General features: G+C 48.1%; 2 protein-coding genes and 1 long non-coding RNA gene across 11 annotated transcripts in view; 2 read left to right on the top strand and 1 right to left on the bottom strand.

The window, feature by feature from the left end:
- ZNF341 (zinc finger protein 341) overlaps positions 1-20,749 on the top strand; it is a 43,248-nt gene extending 22,499 nt beyond the window's left edge. For all 9 annotated transcript variants that reach the window (XM_004272730.4, XM_049698916.1, XM_049698920.1 and 6 more), the window contains 8 exons: positions 91-284; positions 1,017-1,207; positions 5,785-5,993; positions 12,671-12,767; positions 14,380-14,512; positions 17,294-17,405; positions 17,660-17,730; positions 19,517-20,749. In XM_004272730.4, the coding sequence (XP_004272778.1) occupies positions 91-284; positions 1,017-1,207; positions 5,785-5,993; positions 12,671-12,767; positions 14,380-14,512; positions 17,294-17,405; positions 17,660-17,730; positions 19,517-20,046 (1,537 nt within the window). In that variant the 3' untranslated portion in view covers positions 20,047-20,749. The remainder of the gene's footprint in view (positions 1-90; positions 285-1,016; positions 1,208-5,784; positions 5,994-12,670; positions 12,768-14,379; positions 14,513-17,293; positions 17,406-17,659; positions 17,731-19,516) is intronic.
- Positions 1-22,823, bottom strand: part of PXMP4 (peroxisomal membrane protein 4) — a 772,061-nt gene that overhangs the window by 48,714 nt on the left and 700,524 nt on the right. The window lies entirely within an intron of this gene.
- On the top strand, positions 6,000-12,354 carry LOC125961372 (uncharacterized). The gene is made up of 2 exons (XR_007472013.1): positions 6,000-10,523; positions 10,744-12,354. It is a non-coding gene; the product is annotated as an uncharacterized LOC125961372 (long non-coding RNA).

The following is a 22,823-nucleotide window of genomic DNA, read 5'->3' as shown; positions in this document are numbered from 1 at the left end:
TGCCTGGGCCTTCCTGGTGGCTGTGAGCTCCCGGGCTGAGGCCACAGTCCAGTTCCGACACGCGGGTGCTGACAAGCCTTGTGTCTGCAGCCACACTGGTGAGAAGCCCTTCCAGTGCATTGCATGTGGCCGTGCCTTTGCCCAGAAGTCTAATGTCAAGAAACACATGCAGACCCACAAGGTGTGGCCTCCAGGACGCAGCGGTGGCACCGTTTCTCGCAACTCTGTGACTGTACAGGTCATGGCCCTGAACCCCAGCAGGCAGGAGGATGAGGATAGCACAGGTGGGTAGAAGCGGCCATTGGGCTGTGTCTGGCTGGAGCCTCCCTATGCAGCCCGGGGGGTGAGCAGCGCCAGCCACAGGCAGCTAATGTGCAAGCAACATATGCCCACTTTTACGTGACCTGCCAGTTGGAACTACCCTACTGCGTTGTTTAGCCATTCTGTGTGTGCCCTCTGAGTTCTTGTGAGCTCTAGAGAAGAAACCATTTCTTTCAAAACTCCTACAGTGCCTGGCACCAGAGGGTCTACCATTGAGCAAACATTTGGAGGGAGGCCTACTGTGTGCCAGGCCACTGGGCCTACGGACATGAGGTCAGAGGCCCCCGTCCTCAGGGAGAGTGAGGGAAGGACAACTAAACAAATGCTTGTAATTGGAACAAGGAGCTGGAGGCATTGTGAGTACAGCTGAGGGTGGCAGTCAGTGTTGTTAACAACCACGGAGAGGTCTAGAGTGTCCAAGGGGAAGGCCTGCGAGGGGTGTCTTGAGGCATAGCTCTTCTGGAATGTAAGTATTCAGTACGTTGGCCCCTGGAACGGCTGTGTCTGTGTGCACCAGCTGAGTGTGAGTGCAGGGCCTCGGGTACAGCATCCAACCCCGAGCTCGTGGTAGGTGGTGGGGTGAATGCAGGGGAACCCGCAGGAGGTGCCCTGGGAGTCCTTCCCGAGGGGCGTGGCTCTGTCCTGGCTCTCCCTCTGCCTTTCTCAGTGACTTCCCTCCCTGGCTTTCTCCATAGGGTTGGGCCAGACCCTGTCGAGTGCCCCGCAGCCCCAGGCCTTGCCCACAGCAGGCGAGGAGGAGGGGGACAAGCTGGAGGCCAAGCAGGTGGTCCTCATCGATAGCTCCTACCTGTGCCAGTTCTGCCCCAGCAAGTTCAGTACCTACTTCCAGCTCAAGTCCCACATGACCCAGCATAAGAATGAGCAGGTAAGTGGGTGGCGGGGAGCAGGGGTCGGGGTGGGCGGGCAACACCGACTCTAGTCGTGAGCCTTGACTGGTGCTGCCTAGACAGGGACAGGAGTGGGCCTCGGCTGCTCTGAGCTACCATGTGACCATGATGGACCAAGCTTCCTCGTCCGTTCTGCCTGGGTGGGGCCAGCTTACTGGGCGGTTATGGTGCTTGCCCAGGGGAGGAAGCCCACCTCTCAAGGGTCGTATAATGAAGGGACCAGACACAGGAAGCATCCTTACTCCTCTGAGAAGACCTAGGGTCTAAAAACCTACCTATGGGGATTTAAGACTACAGCCTTTTTTTTTTTCCATTGAGGCATAATTCATATACCATAAAATTCACCCTTTTAAAGTGTACACTTTAATAGTTTTTAATCTATTCATAATGTTACACAGCCATCACCACACTAATTCTAGAACATTTTTATCACCCTGGAAACTTTATACCTGCTAGTAGTCACAACCCCCTACTCCCAGCCCCAGGCAACCACTGATCCGTTTTCTGACTCTTTGGATTTACCTGTTCTAGACATTTAATAATGGAATCATATAGTACGTGGTCTTTTGAGATAGTGTTTTCGTTTGTGTTGTAGCAGGTATCAGTACTTTATTCCTTTTTATTGCCGAATAATATTCTGTTGTATGGATATAGTACATTTTGAATATCCTTTTATCAGTTGATAGACATTTAGGTTGTTTCTACTTTTTGGCTTTTATGACTAATACTTTTGTGGACATTTGTGTACAACTTTTTGTATGAACATATGTTTTCAATTCTCTTGGGTATAAACCTAGGAGTGGAATTGCTGGGTTATATGGTAACTCTATTCCAGTCTTTATTTTTTTTAAATAATCTTTATTAGTTATTTTTCTCCTTATAAAAGTATCATATACCCAATGTAAGATTAGAAAATTCAGAAAAGTCTGAAGAATGTTTAGGTTAATATTTACTATTTATTATATGCTGGGTATTCTGCTAAGTGCCTTACATTCAATACTTTATTTACTTCTCATAACAACCTTAGAGATAGGCATTTTCAGTATATCCAGGTGAAGAAACTGAAGCACAGAGAGGTGAAGTGACCCATCCTAAGTCACACTGCCAGTAAGTGACGGAGTCAGGCTTTAAAGCCAGGTTGATTTGACTCCAAACCCCATGTCATTAACCACCTTGCAATGTGTCCTCCCATGAATGCAGCCCAAAATGCAGTATGTTTTGTAGATTTTCTTTTTTTTTTAAATTATAATTGGGATCTGTACACATATATAATTTTGAAGTATGCTTTTTTTCTGAGATAGCTTTTTAAAAGACTTTTTAAAGAATTGTAGGTTCTCAGGAAGTTGCAAAGATGGTATAGAGAGGTCCCTCATACCCTTCAGTCAGTTCCCCTCAATGGTTACTTCTTACATAACCAGAGCACGGTATCACAAATAGGAAACTGACTTTGATATAAAGTGTATGTATAGTTCTATGTCATTTTATCACCTGTGTAGATTTGAGTAGTCACCACTGCAATCACGATACAGAAGGATTCCATCACCACAGAGACTCCCTTGTGCTGGGTTTTTGTAGTCACACCCACGCTCCTCATCAACATCCCTGGCCTCTGGAAACCACTAAAATTAATCTGTTCTCTGTCCTTATAAGTTTGTCATTTTGAGAATGTTGTATATGTGGAATCGTCAAGTATGTGGCCTTCTGAGACTGACTTTTTTCACTCGGTGTAAATTTTCTTGTGCTTTTTGTTTTTGAATCTAATTTTATATTCTGAGCATTTACTCGTGTCACTATTTTAAAAAAATATTTATTTATTTAATTAATTTTTGGCTGTGTCAGGTCTTAGTGGCGGCGCGTGGCTTCTCTCTAGTGGGCTTTTCTCTTTGGTGTGCGGGTTTTCTCTCTCTAGTTGTGGCGCTTGGGCTCCAGAGTGCGTGGGCTCTGTAGTTGCAGCACACGGGCTCTCTAGCTGTGGCTTGCATGCTCAGTAGTTGTAGCGTGCGGGCTTAGTTACCCCGCCACGTGTGGGATGTTAGTTCCCTGACCAGGGATCAAACCCGTGTCCCCTGCATTGGAAGGCAGATTCTTAGCCACTGGACCACCAGGGAAGTCTCCATGTCACTATTTAAAAAAACAAAACAAAACATAATTTTTAACGGCTACATTTTTTTTTTTTTTGGCCATGCCATGTGGCAGGAGGGATCTTAGTTCCCTGACCAAGGATCAAACCTGTACCCGCTGCAGTGGAAGCAGTGGAGTCCCAACCACTGGACCACCAGGGAATTCCCAAGGCTACATTTTTAAAAATTCCCTATTGTTGAACATTTAGGTTACTTCCTGAGTTTTGCTATTATAAACAAAACTGTTGTGAACATTGTTGTAATCAAATCTTTGTCCACATCTCTGACTTCTTCCTTATGATAGATTCTTTTTTTTTTTTTTCTTTTGGCTGTGTTGGGTCTTCGCTGCTGAGCATGGGCTTTCTCTAGTTGCAGCGAGCAGGGGTTACTCTTCGTTGCGGTGTGTGGGCTTCTCACTACCGTGGCTTCTCTTGTTGCGGAGCATGGGCTCTAGGGAGCGCAGGCTTCAGTAGTTGTGGTGCACAGGCTCAGTAGTTGTGGCGCACAGGCTTAGCTGCTCTGTGGCATGTGGGATCTTCCCAGACCAGGGATCGAACCCGTGTCCCCTGCATTGGCAGGAGGATTCTTAACCACTGCATCACCAGGGAAGTCCCCTTATGATAGATTCTTAGCAGGGAGATTGATGGAGTTAAGTTAGGATATCTTTGGGGGAAAATCACAGAAAACTTTGACTCAAACTAGCTTAAACAATTAGGAAGTTTGTTATCTCACATAACAAGAAAACCCAAGATAGGGCAGCTCTGGGCCTGAGACAGTCAGTTGACTCAACCCAGCATCAAGGACCCTGTGTCTTTCTAGCTCTTGTCTCCACTATCTCAGGGTGTGGCCTTGTTCCCTGCTGGTGGTTTGCCTGTGGTCCTGTGATGGTAGTCACTCTTCCTAGGCAGAAGATCAAACACAGTATTATCCGTGAGCATAAAGGGGTTGTATTTTCTGTGTCTTCTTTAGGAGCAAGGAAACCTTTCCCAGAAGCCTTCTGTAGACCTCTCATTGGTCAGAGCCAGTGCATATGCTCTGTCATTTAGGAGTGCATTGTCATGCTGCAAATAATAGATAACTGGCTTACTGGTTAGGGTTTTTTTCCTCTCACATCACAAGAGGTCCATAAGTAGGTAGCATTGGGCTTATATAGCAGGGTTCTCTTGGCTTTCTGCTCTGCCATCTTTAGCATGTGGCTTTCATCCTCAAGGTAGCAGGATGGCTGCTATACCTCCAGTCATCACATCTATATTCCAGTCAGGACAAATGCAAAAAACAGAGGGGACTTCTCCTAGGAAGCTTTTGCCTTTTTGTTCTGGGAGTGATTCCTTCCCCAAAGACTACTGCCTACTTATCATTGGCAAGAAAGGAGTCACATGGCTGACACTCGATGTAAGGGAGCCAGGGGATCAAATGTTTTAACTTGATTTGGCATCTTGCCACTCTGAACAAATCAGGGTTCACTTTGTTAGGAAGAAAGGGCATGTGGAATTGTATCTGAGTGTGTCATGCAGCCCTATGAGGAGTGTGTACTACTTGTCAAAGTATAATTTTCAAAATGTTAAAAAACGTCATTCTCATACAAATAACATAGTGAACATGAGTCAGAATTTTACTTAACTCATTAATGAGGGAACTGGGAGGATGACAAAGCCAGTCAAAAGAGGATATGAAACACTGATATCTATACCCTTATATAACTATGTCAGTGAAAAAAAGGAATCCTGAAATAAGATTACTAAGTTAGATACAAATCTGGTTAATGTCTTCAGGGCACCGAAACCTTTGGAGTTATCTTTTCTACATGAGAAAAATCATTGGATCAGTTTTCTACAAGTTGACATTTAACTTTAGAGTCTGGGTCCTAATCAGTAGTAAACAGTCAAAACAAGTCACATCACCCAGAGGGTGAGATGACCCTCAGTGGCTTAACTGCCTTTACCTAACTGCCTGCCAGACAGCAGTTCTCAAATGGAGGTCCCTGGCCCAGCAGCTTCAGCATCACCTGGGCACTCGGTAGGAATGCATATATTCAGGCCACCCAGGCCTGCTGAATCAGATTCGCTGGGAGTAGCATAATCTGTTATCGTGATGCAGGCTCAAGTTGGAGAGCCACTATTCTAGCATGACATTGGAAGGACGTTGTGTCATCTTTTCACATCTTTTCAAGATGTTATCATTCCAGGTTTTGGATATTTTTTCTTAAGCATACCCAGACCACACAGAGCCTGCAGGGAGGGTAATGGGGCCATTGTGACTGGCTGAGAGGAGGGGACCCTCGAATCAAAATAAGACCAAGGCTGCAGCAGCAGGGGAGCAGGGAAACAGCGGTTGGGTCTTCCACAAGCAGTGTTCGAGGTGGATGCCACAGGGCAGGGGGCGGCAGTGGAGCAGCTCTCCTGCCTTTCCTCACCGACCCTGCCTCTTCCCTCAAGGTGTACAAGTGTGTGGTCAAAAGCTGCGCGCAGACATTCCCAAAGCTCGACACTTTTCTGGAGCACATCAGGAGCCACCAGGAGGAGCTGAGCTACCGTTGCCACCTCTGTGGCAAGGACTTCCCCTCGCTGTACGACCTGGGTGTGCATCAGTACTCACACAGCCTCCTGCCCCAGCACAGCCCCAAGAAGGACAGTGCCGTCTACAAGTACGTGCCCTCCCTTTTCCCTCTCCCTGCAGGGAGCCCAGGGGTCTGGTCCTTTGGTGGTTCTGACTGCTCAGGACCAGTGGGACATCTCAAAGGGGAATCTGAGGCTCCAGGGTTCAGCCCGGCAGAGAGGGTTCTGTGTCTTGGCACTGAAGGGGGCAAGAGATGCTGGCCCGCCTTATATCATTCTTCAACTTGGCAGACAGTTATCCTAAAAAAAAAAGAAAAAAAATCTTAAAAAAGGGAAGCCAATGTTCTTTCCTTGTTCATAATGGAAAAAAGATTTGGTTTTTTTCTAAAGTAAAATATTATGAAAATAGTATTCCGTCTGATAGTCTACACAATTTAGGTTACAGTTGGAATGGTACGCTGATTCTTAAATGAAAAAATGAACAAGTCTGAAAGCAAAATCTGAAAGCAAAAATCATAAAAATAAGATTCATTTGTTTTATAATCTGTAAAATTTAGGTTAAAGTTGAAGCTATATGCTGATTCTTAGAATGGACAAGGAATGAATCAAATGTAGATTTCATTGGGGGTAGTTTTCTGACAACCCTTTACATTGTTGTAGTTTTCTGTTTCAGTCATAAAGAAGGTCCCTTTGGCAGAAATGATGAAGGGCTCCCTCCGTTCTGCCTCATGCTTTTAGTCCTTAGATCTTCAGATCATTCTCTTTGGAGCCATCGATCCTGTGATCATCCTTGTAGAGTTTCTCTTCCTCGATTGCTTTCTGGTCCCTCTTCTAGACTCTCATATGCTGATGGTGTCATCCAGCATCACTTTCATGACTTGGTGGAACCCCTCATTTTTGCTCTGCATTCATTTCGCCACGCATTTCCCTTATGTCTCTTGGGAGCCGCTGCCTCACAAAACCCAGCACGTAGTGCGTGGGGATAGTGAAAAAAAAATTGGAGTGTTTGTCTAGGGACTTCTTCTAGTCCACTAGTGAATATTTTCATGTTAGAATGGCTTTTGCTTCTCTGTACAAACTTGTATCTGCACAGACTTAGCTGATGACCTCTGTTAATGGGGCCCCCCTCTAACTCCTGGGTGAGGCTTCTGGGGTTCAAAAATAAGTAAATACAGACCTTGAGTTTAGAATGCATGGGCTGCTTAGGGAGACAGGAGTGTATATATTCTTAGGATATACTGTGATAAAATGCTATCATAGACATATTACGCAAAGCGGGAGGTAGGGCAGCAAAGGTGTCCCAGGAACAATGATATCTGAACTGGGTTTTGAAGGATGGGTAGAAGTTTGCCAGGTAGACAGTGGGTAGTGGGAAGTGCATTCCTAGCAGGAGGAACAGCAGGTGTAGCGATATAAAATAAAATAGCATGTGGTTTAGAATGACTGTTCTGTAGAATGGAAGGGGGAGGAGATGTTTAGATGGGGCCTGGGAGACAAAGTGGGGCCAGGGCATGAGGACCTTTTAGAAGTCACAAGAGCTTTGAGAAGTTGGCAGGGGGACTGGGGCTTGAGAAATGGGATGTAGGGCAACTGACCCTGAGGGAGATTAGGAAATGGGGCCAAAGAGGCAGGAAAACCAGGTGAAGCTCTGACCAGCTAAGGGGTAGAGATTTCTGGATAATGAATAATTCTCATTTGTTCTCAGAGGGCATTTTCTTTTGCTTTTGCCGTTCCAATCTGTGGATATTCTATAAGTCCCTGTAGCTGTGTGTCTCTCTAGAGTGAGATGCCAAGTAAAAGGAAGGGAGCAACTACTAGGTGCCTTGGCCTGACTTAGGGACATTGATCCCCGCAATCCTGGAGGTAGGTTGTATCAGTCAGCTGAGGTGGCTATAACAAAATATTATAGACACATGAGAGAGAGAGGGCATCCTTTCTGTCTGGTCTTTTCTTATAAGGGCACTAACCTTACCTGGAGGATCCCACACTCATGATCTCATCTAAACCTAATCACTACCCAAAGGCTCCATCTGCAAATACCATTACATTGAGGGTCAGGACTTCAACATGCAGATTTTGGAGGGACACCGTTCAGTCCATAGCTGTGGTGTTCTCCCCATTTTGAAGATGAGGACATTGAGGCTCAGAGAGAAGTGACCTGCCCACCAGAGTAACAACGTCAGTACAGAGCTGGGATTCAAACTCTTGTCTTGGACTGTGGAAGCCTCATAGCTCTGGTTTTGGAGTTCACAGGCTGAGAATTGAGCCCCATGATGGCCCTGTGCCTGCAGTAGATCACTTCTCCCAGGTTCTCTTGCCAAGCTTAGAGTGTCAGAGGCCCTTCGTAGCCATTGGAGCTTCTGGCCCCAGAGTAAGGTGCGGGGAGGCAGGACACCATCTGGATGGCCCAAGGGTGGAATGCTGTAGTGGGTAATGATAAGAGCTCTGGAGCCACCTCCCTGTGCTCAAATCTGAGCTCAGCTGCAAACCTGATGGATGAGCTCAACAAGATATTCAGCCACTCTGAACTTCAGTCTCCTCACCTGTGAAATGGCGATACGATAGTGCCTACCCTATTGGTTTATTTACAAGGATCAAGTAAGATGAGTACGAAGCAGTTAGACATGGTGCCTGGAACATAATAGGTACTCAATAAATATTATTGCTGCAATGTTTATTAATTATATAATTTAAATCTAGGTTTGGTTGCTTGTAACAGGGACCCAAAATAACAGTGGCTTTAACAAGGTGAGAGTTTATTTCTCTCTCATGGTGGCATTTAAGTGGGTGTGGTGGTTTCATTCCATTTTCACGCGGGCAGGTCCTGTCAGTCCGGCTGCTCTGCCTGCTTTGGGCCACATTGCCTTGGCCTGCCTGTGGAGCCTCCCCAACTCCCTCAAGTGAATTTCATACATGTCACTATATATATGCTGTATGTTTACTTTTTCCTTTTAAAAATAAGATGTATTTTTTTTTCTAGTTACAAAAGTCATCCATGTTCAATGCACAGAAATGGATTTTTAGAAAAACCCACAAGAAGACAAAAAACAAAACCCTGTTAACCTCTTGGTACATGTCCTTTGGTATATATCTGTAATAAGCATATTTATAGCTGTAAATATCACAGTCTGTATTTGAGTTAGGTTATCCCAAACACAGTTATTGAATCTGGTGAAAATTCATCACACCATCTTCCTGTTGCACAACTTCCGACAAACAGTCTAAAATTTAATAGGATCATTCCGTGTACTTGGCGTTACCACTTAAAACTGTAATGTTTATATCTTTGCACCTCAGCGCAAACACACCTGCCTCAGTTTTTTAAACAGCTACTTAGTATTCCATTGTATGTGGATGGGCTGTAATTTATTTAACTCATTCCTTATTGCAGGTTAATTGGGTTATTTCCAGTTTGTCATTATTATAAACAACACTACAGGAACAACTTTGGACATATATCTTTGCTCATTTGTAAATAAGTTCCTAGAAGTGATTTTGCAGGTCAAAGATCACAGAGGGTTTAAAAAAGATTAATTACCTACTTGAAAAAAATAATTGCTATGTGCCTACAATGCAATATTGAAAAACTACAGGAGGGCATAGAGTGAAAAGGAATTCCCTATCCACCCTGACCCGCTCCCTCATCCCATAGGCAATCACTTTCAGGAAGTTCTTTTTAAACTTATTTTGACATAATTTTAGACTTCTAGAAAAGTTATAAGAATAGTACAGAGAATTCCCACATACACCCTTCATCCAGATTTCCCCGATATTACAATCCTTACACACTTACTTTATCACATTCTGAGCTTTTTGGGAATAATTTGCAGACATGATGCTCCTTTACCCTTTCTCTTTAGTGTGTATTTTCTAAAAATGAGGATAACCTCTTACATAAGCACAGTGTAGTTATCAAGATCAGGAAGTTAAATCAATACAATTCTGTTACCTAATGTACCCTATTCAAAAATTTCTAATTGTTCCAATAACATCCTTTATAGACAAAGAAAAAAAAATGTTTTTTCTGGCTCAGGATCCAATCCAGGATCCCAGATTGTATTTGGTTGTTGTGTCTCTTTAGTCCCCTTTAAGCTGGAACAGTTCTCATTCTGTCTTTGTCTTTCATGACCTTAATATTTTGGAAGAGTATAAGCCAGTAATTTTGTAAAATGCCCTCAGTTTGGGTTTGTCTGATTTGACCTCAGGGTGGAGCCAGGATTGGCACTTTTGGCAGGAGTATCACAAAGCGACGCTGTGTCTTTCTCAGCGTGCTGTATCAGGAGACACATGACTCTGGTTTGGCCTGGTGCTGGGGATGTTACTTTGGGTGACATAGTTTGGGTGGCGTTTCTGGCAGGGAGTTTTCATTTAATGGTGCTGCGAAACTGCATCCTTGCTGCCGGAGCCTGTGCGATTCCTGTCTTCTTCCTCCCACTAGCTCACCAGGTCTCTGCCCTCCTGGTAGCTCTGCTCTCACCTCTCCTGCTCCTTCTTTCTTGCCATCTGGAGGCATTTAGCTTGTGGTTTTCAGGGTGTGGCCTGAAGGGGCGTCCCCGGGGCCCACCACAGGTGCAGCCTGACTGCGGGTTTCCCACGTGCCCTGGTGTACAGATGGCAGGGTCCATGGTTCTGTTTTTTTTTTTTTTCTTTTTGGTACACGGGCCTCTCACTGTTGTGGCCTCTCCCATTGCGGAGCACAGGCTCCGGACGCTCAGGCTCAGCGGCCATGGCTCACGGGCCCAGCCGCTCTGTGGCATGTGGGATCTTCCCGGGCCGGGGCACGAACCCGCGCCCCCTGCATCGTCAGGCGGACTCTCAACCACTGCGCCAGCAGGGAAGCCCCATGGTTCTGTTTTTAACATGAATTGCCCACCTGCCTCTGGCATTCCTCAGTGGTACTGCATTGTAAACGGGCCCATTTGCTGGTGAATGTTCTGTGGTGGGGGGATGGTGGGACCTTTTCCTTAGAGCGGCTTGAGGCCTGAAACTGCTCTTTTGTGGACATATTAGCGAGTGATGTTTAGAGTAAAGACCATGCCTATGTGCTTTGCAGTTTATGAGCTGTTTGGCACCAGTGTGTCCTTTGACTCTTGTTATGATCTTAAGAAAAACTGAGAGGCAGGTCCACTTGGAATTCCTACCTCATTTTATGGATAAGGAAACTGAGGGTCAGAGATGGGAAGGAGCCAGACCTGGATCCTTGTCTGTCTGACTTTTTTTTTTTTTTTTTTAATTTTTATTGGAGTATAGTTGATTTACAATGTTGTGTTAGTTTCAGGTGTACAGCAAAGTGAATCAGTTATACATCTATCCAATCCTTTGTAGATTCTTTTCCCATATAGGCCATTACAGAGTACTGAGTAGAGTTCCTTGTGCTCTACAGTGGGTCCTTGTCTGACTGTTTCATGTAAGAGATTGTCCCTGGTGCTCAGAGCAGGTTATGAACAAGCCAAACAAGACAGATATGGTCCTGGCCTCCAGAGCCCACTTGCTGGTGGAGGAGACAGAGAAGTAAGCAAATAAATGATTCCAGATAATAATTGCTAAGAAGAAAATACAACTGGAGAGCATAGTAGGAAGTGGCTGGGGCTGGGCTCTGGGGGGCACCTTGAGACGGGGTGGTGGGGGAGGGACTCTCTGAGGAGGTGACATTTGAGCTGAGATGTGAAGGCTGAGCAGGTGCTGCCAAGGGGAGGACTGGGGGGAAGAGTGTTCCAGGTCATAAGAACAGCAAGTACAAAGAACCTGAGGTGGGGTCGAGTTTGGTGTGTTCAGGAGACCGGGGGGCCTGGAGCAGAGGGTGTGAGATGGGCAATGGGGAAAGGTGAAAGCTGAGAGCTGGGAGTGAGTCAGGCCAGTAGGGCCTTGTAAGCCAAGGTGGGGATTTTTAAGCAAGGGTGTGACATAGTCTGATTTTGATATTTTTTTTAATAAAATAAGTAAATTTATTAAAAAAAAAGGTTTTGTCATAAACACATAATTTTATTTTTTTATTTTTATTAACATCTTTATTGGAGTATAATTGCTTTACAATGGTGTGTTAGTTTCTGCTTTATAACAAAGTGAATCAGTTATACATATACATATGTGCCCATATCTCTTCCCTCTTGCGTCTGCCTCCCTCCCACCCTCCCTATCCCACCCCTCTAGGTGGTCACAAGGCACCAGGCTGATCTCCCTGTGCTATGTGGCTGCTTCCCACTAGCTATCTATTTTACGTTTGGTAGTGTATATATGTCCATGCCACTCTCACTTTGTGGCACATATATACAATGGAGTATTACTCAGCCATAAAAAGAAACAAAATTGCGTTATTTGTAGTAAGGTGGATGGACCTAGAGTCTGTCATACAGAGTGAAGTAAGTCAGAAAGAGAAAAACAAATACTGTATGCTAACACATATATATGGAATCTAAGAAAAAAAAAAAGTCATGAAGAACCTAGGGGCAAGATGTGAATAAAGACACAGACCTACTAGAGAACGGACTTGAGGATATGGAGAGGGGGAAGGGTAAACTGTGATTTTGATTTTTAAAGGCTCCTGCTGGCTCCCCTGTGGAGAATGAATTAGGGCAGGGAGGAGGCTACTGCACACGTTCGAGCAAGATGGTTTGGATTAGGATGGAGGCGGTGGCAAGCTCGAGAATGAATCAGATGTGGGATTTTGCCTCCTGGTGTTGGGGGCAGGGAGTGGCCGGTTCCCACGCCTGCTGGGGCATCCAGCCCCGAACACAGCTCTCTCACTTCTCTGCTCCTCCCCATGTAGGTGTGTCAAATGCGTCAACAAGTACTCCACCCCGGAGGCACTGGAGCACCACCTGCAGACCGCCACTCACAACTTCCCCTGCCCGCACTGCCAAAAGGTGGGGAACCCTGCCCTTGCTGGCTGGGCGAAAATAGGGGCGAGAGGTGATGGAGTGAAGACCCCACCGTCTCCTTCTCCCCTCCTGCCTCAACACACATGCAGGCCAAGCTTGGGGTTGTCTCCGCAGACGACTTTGCCTTTGAAGAGCGAGAGCTCTGCCTGGCCCGTCTCACCCGTTGGACACCACCCGTGGCCATCCCAGTGCTACTGCTGGGCCAGGCGGGCCAGGCCGGGCTGACGTGGAGTGAGGCCTCTCCTGGGCCCAGGCCCAGCATCTGAACAGCGGCCTCCAGCTTCCTGATGTCTTATCATCTTTGTTATTACTGGTTCTTCTTTTCAGTGGATCTGGAAGCCCTCACTAAAGCCTGGCCCTTCATATCATCAAATATCCAGGCAGTGTTCCATTTTCCACTTTTCCCAAAAACGTAATTTTTGTAAAGTTTGTTTGAATCAGGTCGATATATTGTGATTGGTTGATACGACCAAAGTTTCTGTTAATCTACAGATTCCCCCCATCGATGCTCCTTTCTTTTTTCTTTTAATGTATTTGTTGAAGAAACTGGGCCATCGGTCCTGTGGAGTTTCCTGAAGTCTGGATTTTGCAGATTGCATCCCCCTGGTGTGTTTAACTGGTTTCTTTGTTCTACTCATTTTCTTACAACCTTATGAGGCAGATTTTCCAGGACAGACAGCCCTGGTTTCACTTTGGCCTCATTGTAGATGTTTCTAATTATATAGCCTAATTTAGGGGTTTGGAATTTGTGGTCTGAATAAAAGTTATCGTGAATTAGCAAGAACCATGTGCCAGATGCTATTCTGAGCATTTTGTCCGAACGGACTCATTTAACCCTAGGAGGTGGGCAAATTATTACTGTCTCCATTTTATAGACAGGGAAACCGAGGCACAGAAAGGTCATCCAGCTGGGAAATAATGGGGCTAGTAAGTTGATGGGTCTGTGTCCTTGACCACTTCTCTGTATCAGATGAATGAAAAAACGAACGAATGCTTTTCCTATGCCTGGGGAGGAAAGAGATTTTGGCTTCTGTGTTTTCTGGCTTTTTATTACCTTTCCATTTATTTCTTCAGTTATTTGTTCATTTTTTCATTCATTCCTTTGCTTGTCAGTCATTTGATTCAGGCCCTGTGCTGAGGAATGAAAGCCCCTCTCTGCCCTCTTGGAGATCCCGTACAAGCAAAGGGCTGTGTTTCAATAAGTTAGATGCTGACTTTAAAAATATGGGTGGACATTCAAGGGCGGAATTTGCTTTGCCTGGTGTGGCATTGAGGAGTCAGGGAGGGCTTCACAGAAGCAGTGACCTGAGTTGGGTCTTAAAGGATGAGTAGGAGTTTGTCAGGCTAAGAGAAAGGCTCCCTGGGTAGAAACAACAGCCTGGGCAGAAGCTCAGGGCACGCGTGTCTTGACTGGGCTTATGGGTGAGTAGTGGGAGCCATGAGGTTCTGATGGCTGAACTTGACACTGTGGGCCTTGACCCCCAGTGGGCAGAAAGGAAGATGTTTCTGTAAGGGCTGGTAACGAGGGACCGCTTGAGCTCATAACGTGGCGACGGCTGGTGACTCAGACCTGACGCTGACTCCTCTGTTCTGCCAGGTGTTTCCTTGTGAACGCTACCTGCGGCGTCACCTGCCCACCCATGGCAGCGGGGGCAGGTTCAAGTGCCAGGTGTGCAAGAAGTTCTTCCGGCGGGAGCACTACCTCAAACTGCACGCTCACATCCACTCAGGTGGGTACCCTGTCCCCCACCAACTCCTGCTCAGTCCCCCTTCCCCTCCCCCCAGACACCCTCTCTGTTCCCCTTCCCATCCCCCTCTGGCCTTCCTCCCCATCTCCTTCAGCCTTCTTCCTGAGCCCCCTCCTGCCCATCCCCTCCCTCTCTTCATCCCCGCTTCCCATCCCCTTCCTGGCCCCTGCCTGCCCCCTCAAGTGAACAAGGGGTTCCCACCAACACTAGAGTGGAGATGAGCCTTGGGAGGCGGGTGGGGGGACTCTTGGCTCTGCCCCTGAGGTCATTCTGAGCCCCTGGGGGTGGGGGCATTGTGCTCGATGCAAAATTCCCTCCCAAACCTGGATAGAACCCTCTCTCCTTAGTTCCCCAGCTGAGATACATCGACACTTTATTTTCTTTTAAGCTTTAAAATGTTTTTTATTAGTTAAAAAATTCTGTTCTGCTTTATACTGAAAACAGTCTAAAGATTGAGAAAACCTGAGGAAAAAATCCTTGATAATACAAAAGCATCTCTCCTCAGATGGACAATCCTTTTTTTTTTTTTTTTTTTTTTTACTATGGCCTATGGTAAAAAATACATTTTATATGCAACCCGGGAAACACATACTTACACACAGAATATACTGCAACAGAAGTTTCACAAAACAATATTTTCTATCTGTACAGTTTTAGTTGTTAAAATAACCACCATCAGTTTGTGACTTGGAGTTTGCAGTTTGCAGAGTGATCCTAATTCCCCTCCCCAAAGGTGACCACTGTTAGTGGTCTCATCTGGGACATTCTAGTTTCATTTTACATCTATACAAAACCTGTGCTTACTTTTACACAAACAGGCACATGTTATAACTCTATTATGCGCCATTTTCTTCACTTATCAAGGTACCTTGAAGATGTTCCTAATGGCTCCTTCTTTTTCTCAGCTGCATAGTATTCTCCTGCATTTCCATCTTTGATTTAACCAGTCCCCTGTGGATGGACACTTAAATTATTTTTTCAGATGTTAGTTTGTATACACAATGCTGTGTGGGTCTCTTGACAAGCTTTTGGGAATACATCTGTAGTGTACATTCCTAGCAGTGGAAAAAATGCTAGGTTAAAATGTATATGCAGTACCGAGTTCTAGTTTGGGATGATGAAAAAGTTCTGGGGATGGATAGTGGTGATGGTAGCACGACAGTAAGAATGTAGTTAATGCCCCTGAAGTGTACACTTAAAGATGGTTAAAATGGTAAATTTTCTGTTACATATATTTCATATTTATGATAAAAGAAGAAAACAAAACTAACTTCATTGGCAATTTTGATAGATATTACCAAATTGCTTTCTTTTTGGTTTTTAAAATAATTATTATTATTCAAAAGTAATACATACTTTTTGTAAAAATGGAAGCAGTATGGAAGTACCTAAAGTAAAATGTTAAATTCCCCCTTCAGATCTTAATTGCTACTGACAGTTTGGTGTGTACCCTCCCCTACCTTTCTCCCTGCATATTCTGAGTCGATACAAACCCATATGGCCAGGGCTTTTTTGGAGTATGGGGATTGTATTTTTTTCTAACAAAAATGAGACTGTATTAAACTTGTCCTACACTTTTCTTTTCCCCCTAGCAATATAGCCAGGAGATCTTTCCAGATCAGGAAACACAGATCGACCTTAATCTTTTTAATGACTGCAGAACATTCCATTGTAAGGACCAGAATTTCCTCAATCATTGGGTTGGCATTTTTCAAAAGTACTTTATTCATCCCAGAGAGGAGAACAGAGAGGAAATAATGGCAGGAAGTAAAGCAACCCAGTAATAGCCCTTTTCCAAAGGGCAGTTTCTGACCCCTGACCCCTGTTAGGTGAGAGCTGCTCTCCATGCCACCCCTCAGCCCCAGCCCCACGCATGGGTTCTGCAGCAGACGATCTGGGGCAACTCAGGTGGACTCTGGGTCACACTGCTGGGCTGGAATCTTACTTCCCCCAAACACTAGGTGTAGACCAGGAACCTAAGTTTTCTCGTCTAGGACTTACCTTATGGTTTGTTGCAAGGATTCAACCAGATAAGGTGTAATTCCCCCCTCCCCTTTGGTGGACCCCATTTCAGTAAATGTCACGGCCATCCACCCAGCCCACACCTTAGATTCTCTCACGCCCCACAGCCAGTCCGTTGGCAAGGGCTGCCGATTCTGCTTTCTGAACATCACCCGTACCTGGCCACTCCTGTTTCTTGTACCAGCCTCCTTCCTGCCTCCACCCTCACGCCCTCAATCTGTTCTCTACACCCAGCCAGCCAGAGGGAGCCTGTGAGACTCTCGAGTCAGATCCTGTCCCTCCTCTGCTCAGCCCCTCTGGTGGCTTCTCATCTGGCTCAGAGTAAACACCTTGGCCTCCCAAGCCCTCCCTTTTGGGCCTGGCTGCCTTGCCCACCTCCTCTTCTGCCTCATTCTCCCTCCCCTGCTCCAACCCGGCCACATGGGCCTCCCCATTGTTCCTCAGACACATGCAGTGCCCCACCTGTCCTCCTGCCTGGGACCCTCACTCCCACATTCCTGCATGGCTCGCTCCCTCACCACCTCAGGTGTTGCCTCGTCAGAGAGGCCCTTCCTGCCCATCCTAACTGAATACAGCCTCCTCTTCTCCTTGGCAAAGCAAAGTCCGAGGAAAGGGAGAGGCAATATTCCCCCAGGCCACCTCCCTAGAGGAGTTGCTGTCCTCTAATGGAGACCCCTGCACCCCATATTCAGACTTCCTCTCACGGCACCCTTGGTCCCCCATCTGTGTTTCCTCCTGCAGGTGAGAAGCCCTACAAATGCTCAGTGTGTGAGTCCGCGTTCAACCGCAAGGACAAACTGAAGAGACACATGTTGATCCATGAGCCATTCAAGAAATACAAATGCCCCTTCTCGTGAGTAGAGACGGTGGGTGGGAGGGGGCAGGTTTACCCAGCTGTGGGATAGAAGGGGGTCAGGGCCGAGGGCTGCAGGCCCTGTTTCCTTTTGTCCTGCCCTGTGTCCTCCCTGGCTGCTTCACCCCCCATGCTGCTTCCCTGCCCGGCCCTTAGGGTGGATGAGCGAGTCCATCCTGCCCAGGGCTAGCAGGGGGGCCAGCAAGAGAGTCCTGTGCTTAGTGAGCTCCTCTGACCAGCGTTTTGGATCCTAGGACACACACGGGCTGCAGTAAGGAGTTCAACCGGCCAGACAAGCTGAAGGCTCATATCCTTTCCCACTCCGGTAAGTGGCTCCTGGACGTGCCAGGAGGGTCTGGTTCAGCTCAAGCCCCCTGGGCAGGAGCCCCAGAAAGAGCGAACACATCCTGTGAGGCTTATTTTCCCTGCCTGGTACCTTCCAGCCAATAGACTTCTGCTCCTGTGAGCCACGAGCCTGGCCTGTGTTTGGGTCCTCAGGGTGTACGGAGGTGAGTCAGCCACAGTCCCCCAGGCTGAGGAGGAAGCTGACTCAGGAGGAGACGACTGTATATTAGAGAGGCACCCAGTGTGACAGAGGTGGGGTCAGGTGTGGAGGGAGATCCAGTTCTGAGTGGGTCCAGGATAAGGCCAGGGAGGTTCCTTGGCCCACTCGGCAGAGCGAGGAAGCTGGGGTGTGGAGTAGGGGGTCTCCACACCACTCAGTTTCCCGGTGGCTCCGCAGAGCTTCTGCTGGGGCTGCCGCTTCCCCAGAGCAGCTTGGCTGGCTTTCCACGTACCACTTGGTCTATAGAACAAGGTTTCTCAATATCGGCACTGTTGATATTTTGGGCTGGATAATTCTTTGTTGTGGGCGGCTGCCCTGTGCACTGTACGATGTTCAGCAGCATCCCTGGCCTCTACCCCATGGTTATGACAACGAAATACGTCTCCAGGGACAAGCCAAAAGATCCTTGGGGAATAAAGTCGCCCCGATTAACAACCACTGGTTTATAAACAGGATCTAGTGGCTAAAGAATGTGTGAAAACTAAGAGTAGATTGAGGACTTGGAGACAGAGGGCCTGGGCTTGATTCTTGACACTACCACTGTCCTGCTGGGTGGCCTCGGGCAAGTCACTGCCCCCTCTCTGAGCTGTCATCCCAGGGAGGCTGAGGGGGCCATGGCACAATCTGTGTGTGGGACGGAGTTGACTTCATGGTGGATATGGAGGCACTAGTGATTCATCCAGTGAGTGACTATTGCGAGAATACCATGTGTCAGGCACTGGGGGTGCCATGGGGGAATCAGGCAGAAGCCCACCCTGCCCTCCTGGGGAAGCTTAGCATTTAGTGGCAGAGATCGAAAATGAACAGCAAACAAGTAAGTATGTTACAGTAAAATATGCTGAGGGCAAAGATGGAAATAAGTAGAGTGAGCGGGCAGAGAAAGAAGGGAAGTGGGTATCAGGGAGGGCTTCCCGGAGGAGGTGACACGAAAGCTGAGTCTGAGGGAGGAGAAGAGTCGGAAATGGCTTCCAGAGTGAGGGAGCAGCAAGTGCGAAGCCTTCAGGCAGGGAAGAGACTGGCGGGTGTCTGAGACAAGGAAAGGCGGGCGGGAGGCCTGGAGCTCAGAGAACAAGAGAGGGGAGAGGAAGGGAATGTGTCTGAGAGGTGAAGGGGGTGGGCAGCTGCAGGCGACTCTGTGGGAAATTTGGGGAATCACTGGAGGGTTTGGAGCAGGGAGTGTCATGGAGAGGTTTTACCAAGACCTCTCTAGCTGCCCTGTGGGGAATGGTCTGAGGCGGCCAGGGTGAGGCAGGCAGACCAGAGAGGAGAGAGACGATGGTGACCTGGCAAAGTTAGTCAAGGTTAGGGGCTGAGCTTGCTGTTCCAGGCAGAGGGGAAACAGCACAAGCAAAGGCCCAGAGGCAGGAGGCTGGCACAGGGTAAGTGGCTGGGAGAAGGTGGGAGATGAGAGTGGAGGGAGCAGGGCCCAGATCACACCCATGCTCGTAGGGCAAGCTGAGGAACTGGGCTTTGTTCCAAGTGCCAGGGCAGCATTGCAGGGTGAAGGGTCTGGGTGCCTCTCACTGCCTTCCCCATCGCTCCCCAGGCATGAAGCTCCACAAGTGCGCCCTGTGCAGCAAGTCCTTCAGTCGCCGTGCCCACCTCGCCGAGCACCAGCGCGCCCACACAGGCAACTACAAGTTCCGCTGTGCCGGCTGCGCCAAGGGCTTTTCCCGCCACAAGTACCTCAAGGACCACCGCTGCCGCCTCGGCCCCCAAAAGGACAAGGACCTGCAAGCCCGGCGGCCCCCCCGGAGGAGGGCAGCCCCCCGCAGCGGCAGCACTGGTGGCCGCAAGGTGGTGACCCCCCTGCCTGACCCACTGGGGCTGGAGGAGCTGAAGGACACAGGGCCTGGGCCAGTGCCCGAGGCCGCCCCAGGCAAGCCACCCTTCTCGGAGCCAGATGCCGTGCTGTCCATCGTAGTGGGTGGGACAGTGGGGGGTGAACCTGAGCTGGTGGTGCCCGGGCATGCCGAGGGCCTGGGCTCCAACCTGGCCCTGGCGGAGCTGCAGGCAGGGGCCGAGGGCCCGTGTGCCATGCTTGCTGTGCCTGTCTACATCCAGGCCTCGGAGTGATGGACCCATTGTGTTTGCTCCTGCATCCTGCCTGATGCTCACCTTTGGGTCCGGGGCCTCTAGGAGCAGACTAGAGATCCTTCCCAGTGGAAGTGAGCCATTGGTCAAAATCCTTTTGGAACATGCTCTGTAAACCCTGGCCCAAGGTCGCCTCGCTGGGCCCCCTGTCCTGCTGGGAAGCCCTGCAGCATTCTGGGATCTGAGGCAGCTGAGCCTGAATGGCCCAGGGTCTGGCTGGTCCAGGCTGGTGGTCAGGCTGCCTGAGAGAGAAGACAGGGGAGTCCCACCCACCCCTCCTCCAGGCTGCCTAGGGGCAGTCTCTAGTTAAGCTGCTCTTCAGGGACCTGATATGGTTGGAGCCCTTACCTGTTAAACCTTTTCACATGCAGTTCTCCCAGCATCCCCAGACGACTCTGATGTAGGCATATAGGAGGCACTTGAGTGTTGTGGTTAGAGTTCATCTGTGAGCCAGATCTGGATTCAGATCCAAGCGCTGACACTTACTTGCTGTGTGACCTTGGGTAAGTCACTTCACCTCTTTGAGCCCCACATTCCTCATCTGTACAATGGGGCTTATGACAGTACTACCTCATAGGGCTGTCATTGGGATACAGTATGATGAAATGTACAAAGAGTTTGGCATAGAGTTTGGCATAGTGCCCGGCACTCAAAAAGTGCTCAATAAATGTTTTTATCAACATGGCTCAGGCCCTAGCTTTGGCAGTTTCTTTCTTAGCCCCTAGGTGGCAGCATTCCCCCCACCAAAGCTTATGTGGGCTGAGGAGTCACTTGGCTCCTCACACAGCTACGCTGCCCCGATTGCCATAGGGAGGTTTGGTGCATCCAGAACAGTTATTTCAGAATATGTCCCATGGAAACCCCTGGAGGAAGGGGTTTAAAACTCACTTTTGAAAATGCAGGGTCCTGGGCCTTGCCGTAAAACCCTTTGGAATCAGAAACTCTAACCAGAGTCAGAGGACCATTTTGAGCAGCCCTCTGGATGGCCATAGGTGCCCCCACATCCAGCATTCCCTTCCGCATCTCCAGCTAGTCCAGGGGGGAAGCAAACTAGGCTGCCTGGGAGACAGGGAGAGAGAAAAGGGGCCTTCACCTGTGCTTTCTTATTTGTCTTCACCACCACCCTGCTGGGCCATATTGCCTCAGTTACAGGAGAGGACTCTGAGGCTGAGATGGAACAGGGCAGGTTGCGGGAGGACTGTCAGACTCAGTTTGATCACTGAGTTTCCCTGAAGGCTGATATCCCTCAGACATCTGTGTGTGAGCCTGTGGCTGGAGCTCAGAGCAAGGTTGAGTTCCCCACATCCTCAGGAAGGGTGTGATGCAGTGGGAGGGATGAGTGAGGCAGCAGTGCACAGCTGAGGGGGTAAGGGCGGTAAGCGTACCCAGCCCTCAGAAGGGCCAGGGAAGGGACTGATGGGGACAGCAAGTCTCAGAGGGGGAGGTAACACTTGATCTAGGCCTTGACACAGAGTGTTTGATGGACAGAAGAAGACATGCCATGGGATTGTATCAAGATGACGGAGTAGAAGGACGTGCGATCACTCCCTCTTGTGAGAGCACCAGAATCACAACTAACTGCTAAACAGTCATCGACAGGAAGACACTGGAACTCACCAAAAAAGATACCCCACATCTAAAGACAAAGGAGAAGCCACGATGAGACGGTAGGAGGGACACAATCACAATAAAATCAAATCCCATAACTGATGGGTGGATGACTCACAAACTGGAAAACACTTATACCACAGAAGTCCACCCACTGGAGTGAAGGTTCTGAGCCCCACGTCAGGCTTCCCAGCCTGGGGGTCTGGCAACGGGAGGAGGAATTCCTAGAGGATCAGACTTTGAAGGCTAGCGGGACCTGACTGCAGGACTTCGACAGGACTGGGGGAAACAGAGACTCCACTCTTGGACGGCACACACAAAGTAGTGTGTGCATCAGGACCCAGGAGGGAAGGAGCAGTGACCCCACAGAAGACTGAACGAGACCTACCTGCTAGTGTTGGAGGGTCTCCTGCAGAGGTGGGGGGTGGCTGTGTCTCACCATGAGGACAAGGACACTGGCAGCAGAAGTTCTGGGAAGTACTTGGCATGAGCCCCCCCAGAGTCTGCCATTAGCCCCACCAAAGAGCTGGGTAGCCTCCAGTGTTGGGTCACCTCAGGCCAAACAACCAACAGGGAGGGAACCCAGCCCCACCCATCAGCAGACAAAGTGGATTAAAGTTTTACTGAGCTCTGCCCACCAGAGCAACACCCAGCTCTACCCACCACCATTCCCTCCCATCAGGAAACTTGCACAAGCCTCTTAGATAGCCTCATCCACCAGAGGGCAGATAGCAGAAGCAAGAAGAACTACAGTCCTGCAGCCTGTGGAACAAAAACCACAATCACAGAAAGATAGACAAGATGAAAAGGCAGAGGGCTATGTACCAGTTGAAGGAACAAGATAAAAACCCAGAAAAACAACTAAATGAAGTGGAGATAGGAAACCTTCCAGAAAAAGAATTCAGAATAATGACAGTGAAGATGATCCAGGCTCTTGGAAAAAGAATGGAGACAAAGATAGAGAAGATGCAAGAAATGTTTAACAAAGACCTAGAAGAATGAAAGAACAAACAAACAGAGATGAACAATACAATAACTGAAATGAAAACTACAATAGAAGGAATCTATAGCAGAGTAACTGAGGCAGAAGAACGGATAAGTGACCTGGAAGACAGAATGGTGGAATTCACTGCCACGGAACAGAATAAAGA

Source organism: Orcinus orca, chromosome 16 (genome assembly GCF_937001465.1).
Source record: "Orcinus orca chromosome 16, mOrcOrc1.1, whole genome shotgun sequence".
Taxonomy (NCBI): Eukaryota; Metazoa; Chordata; class Mammalia; order Artiodactyla; family Delphinidae; genus Orcinus; species Orcinus orca.
The sequence above is the reverse complement of the archived record's forward strand: the minus strand, read 5'-3'. Positions and strand labels throughout refer to the sequence as shown.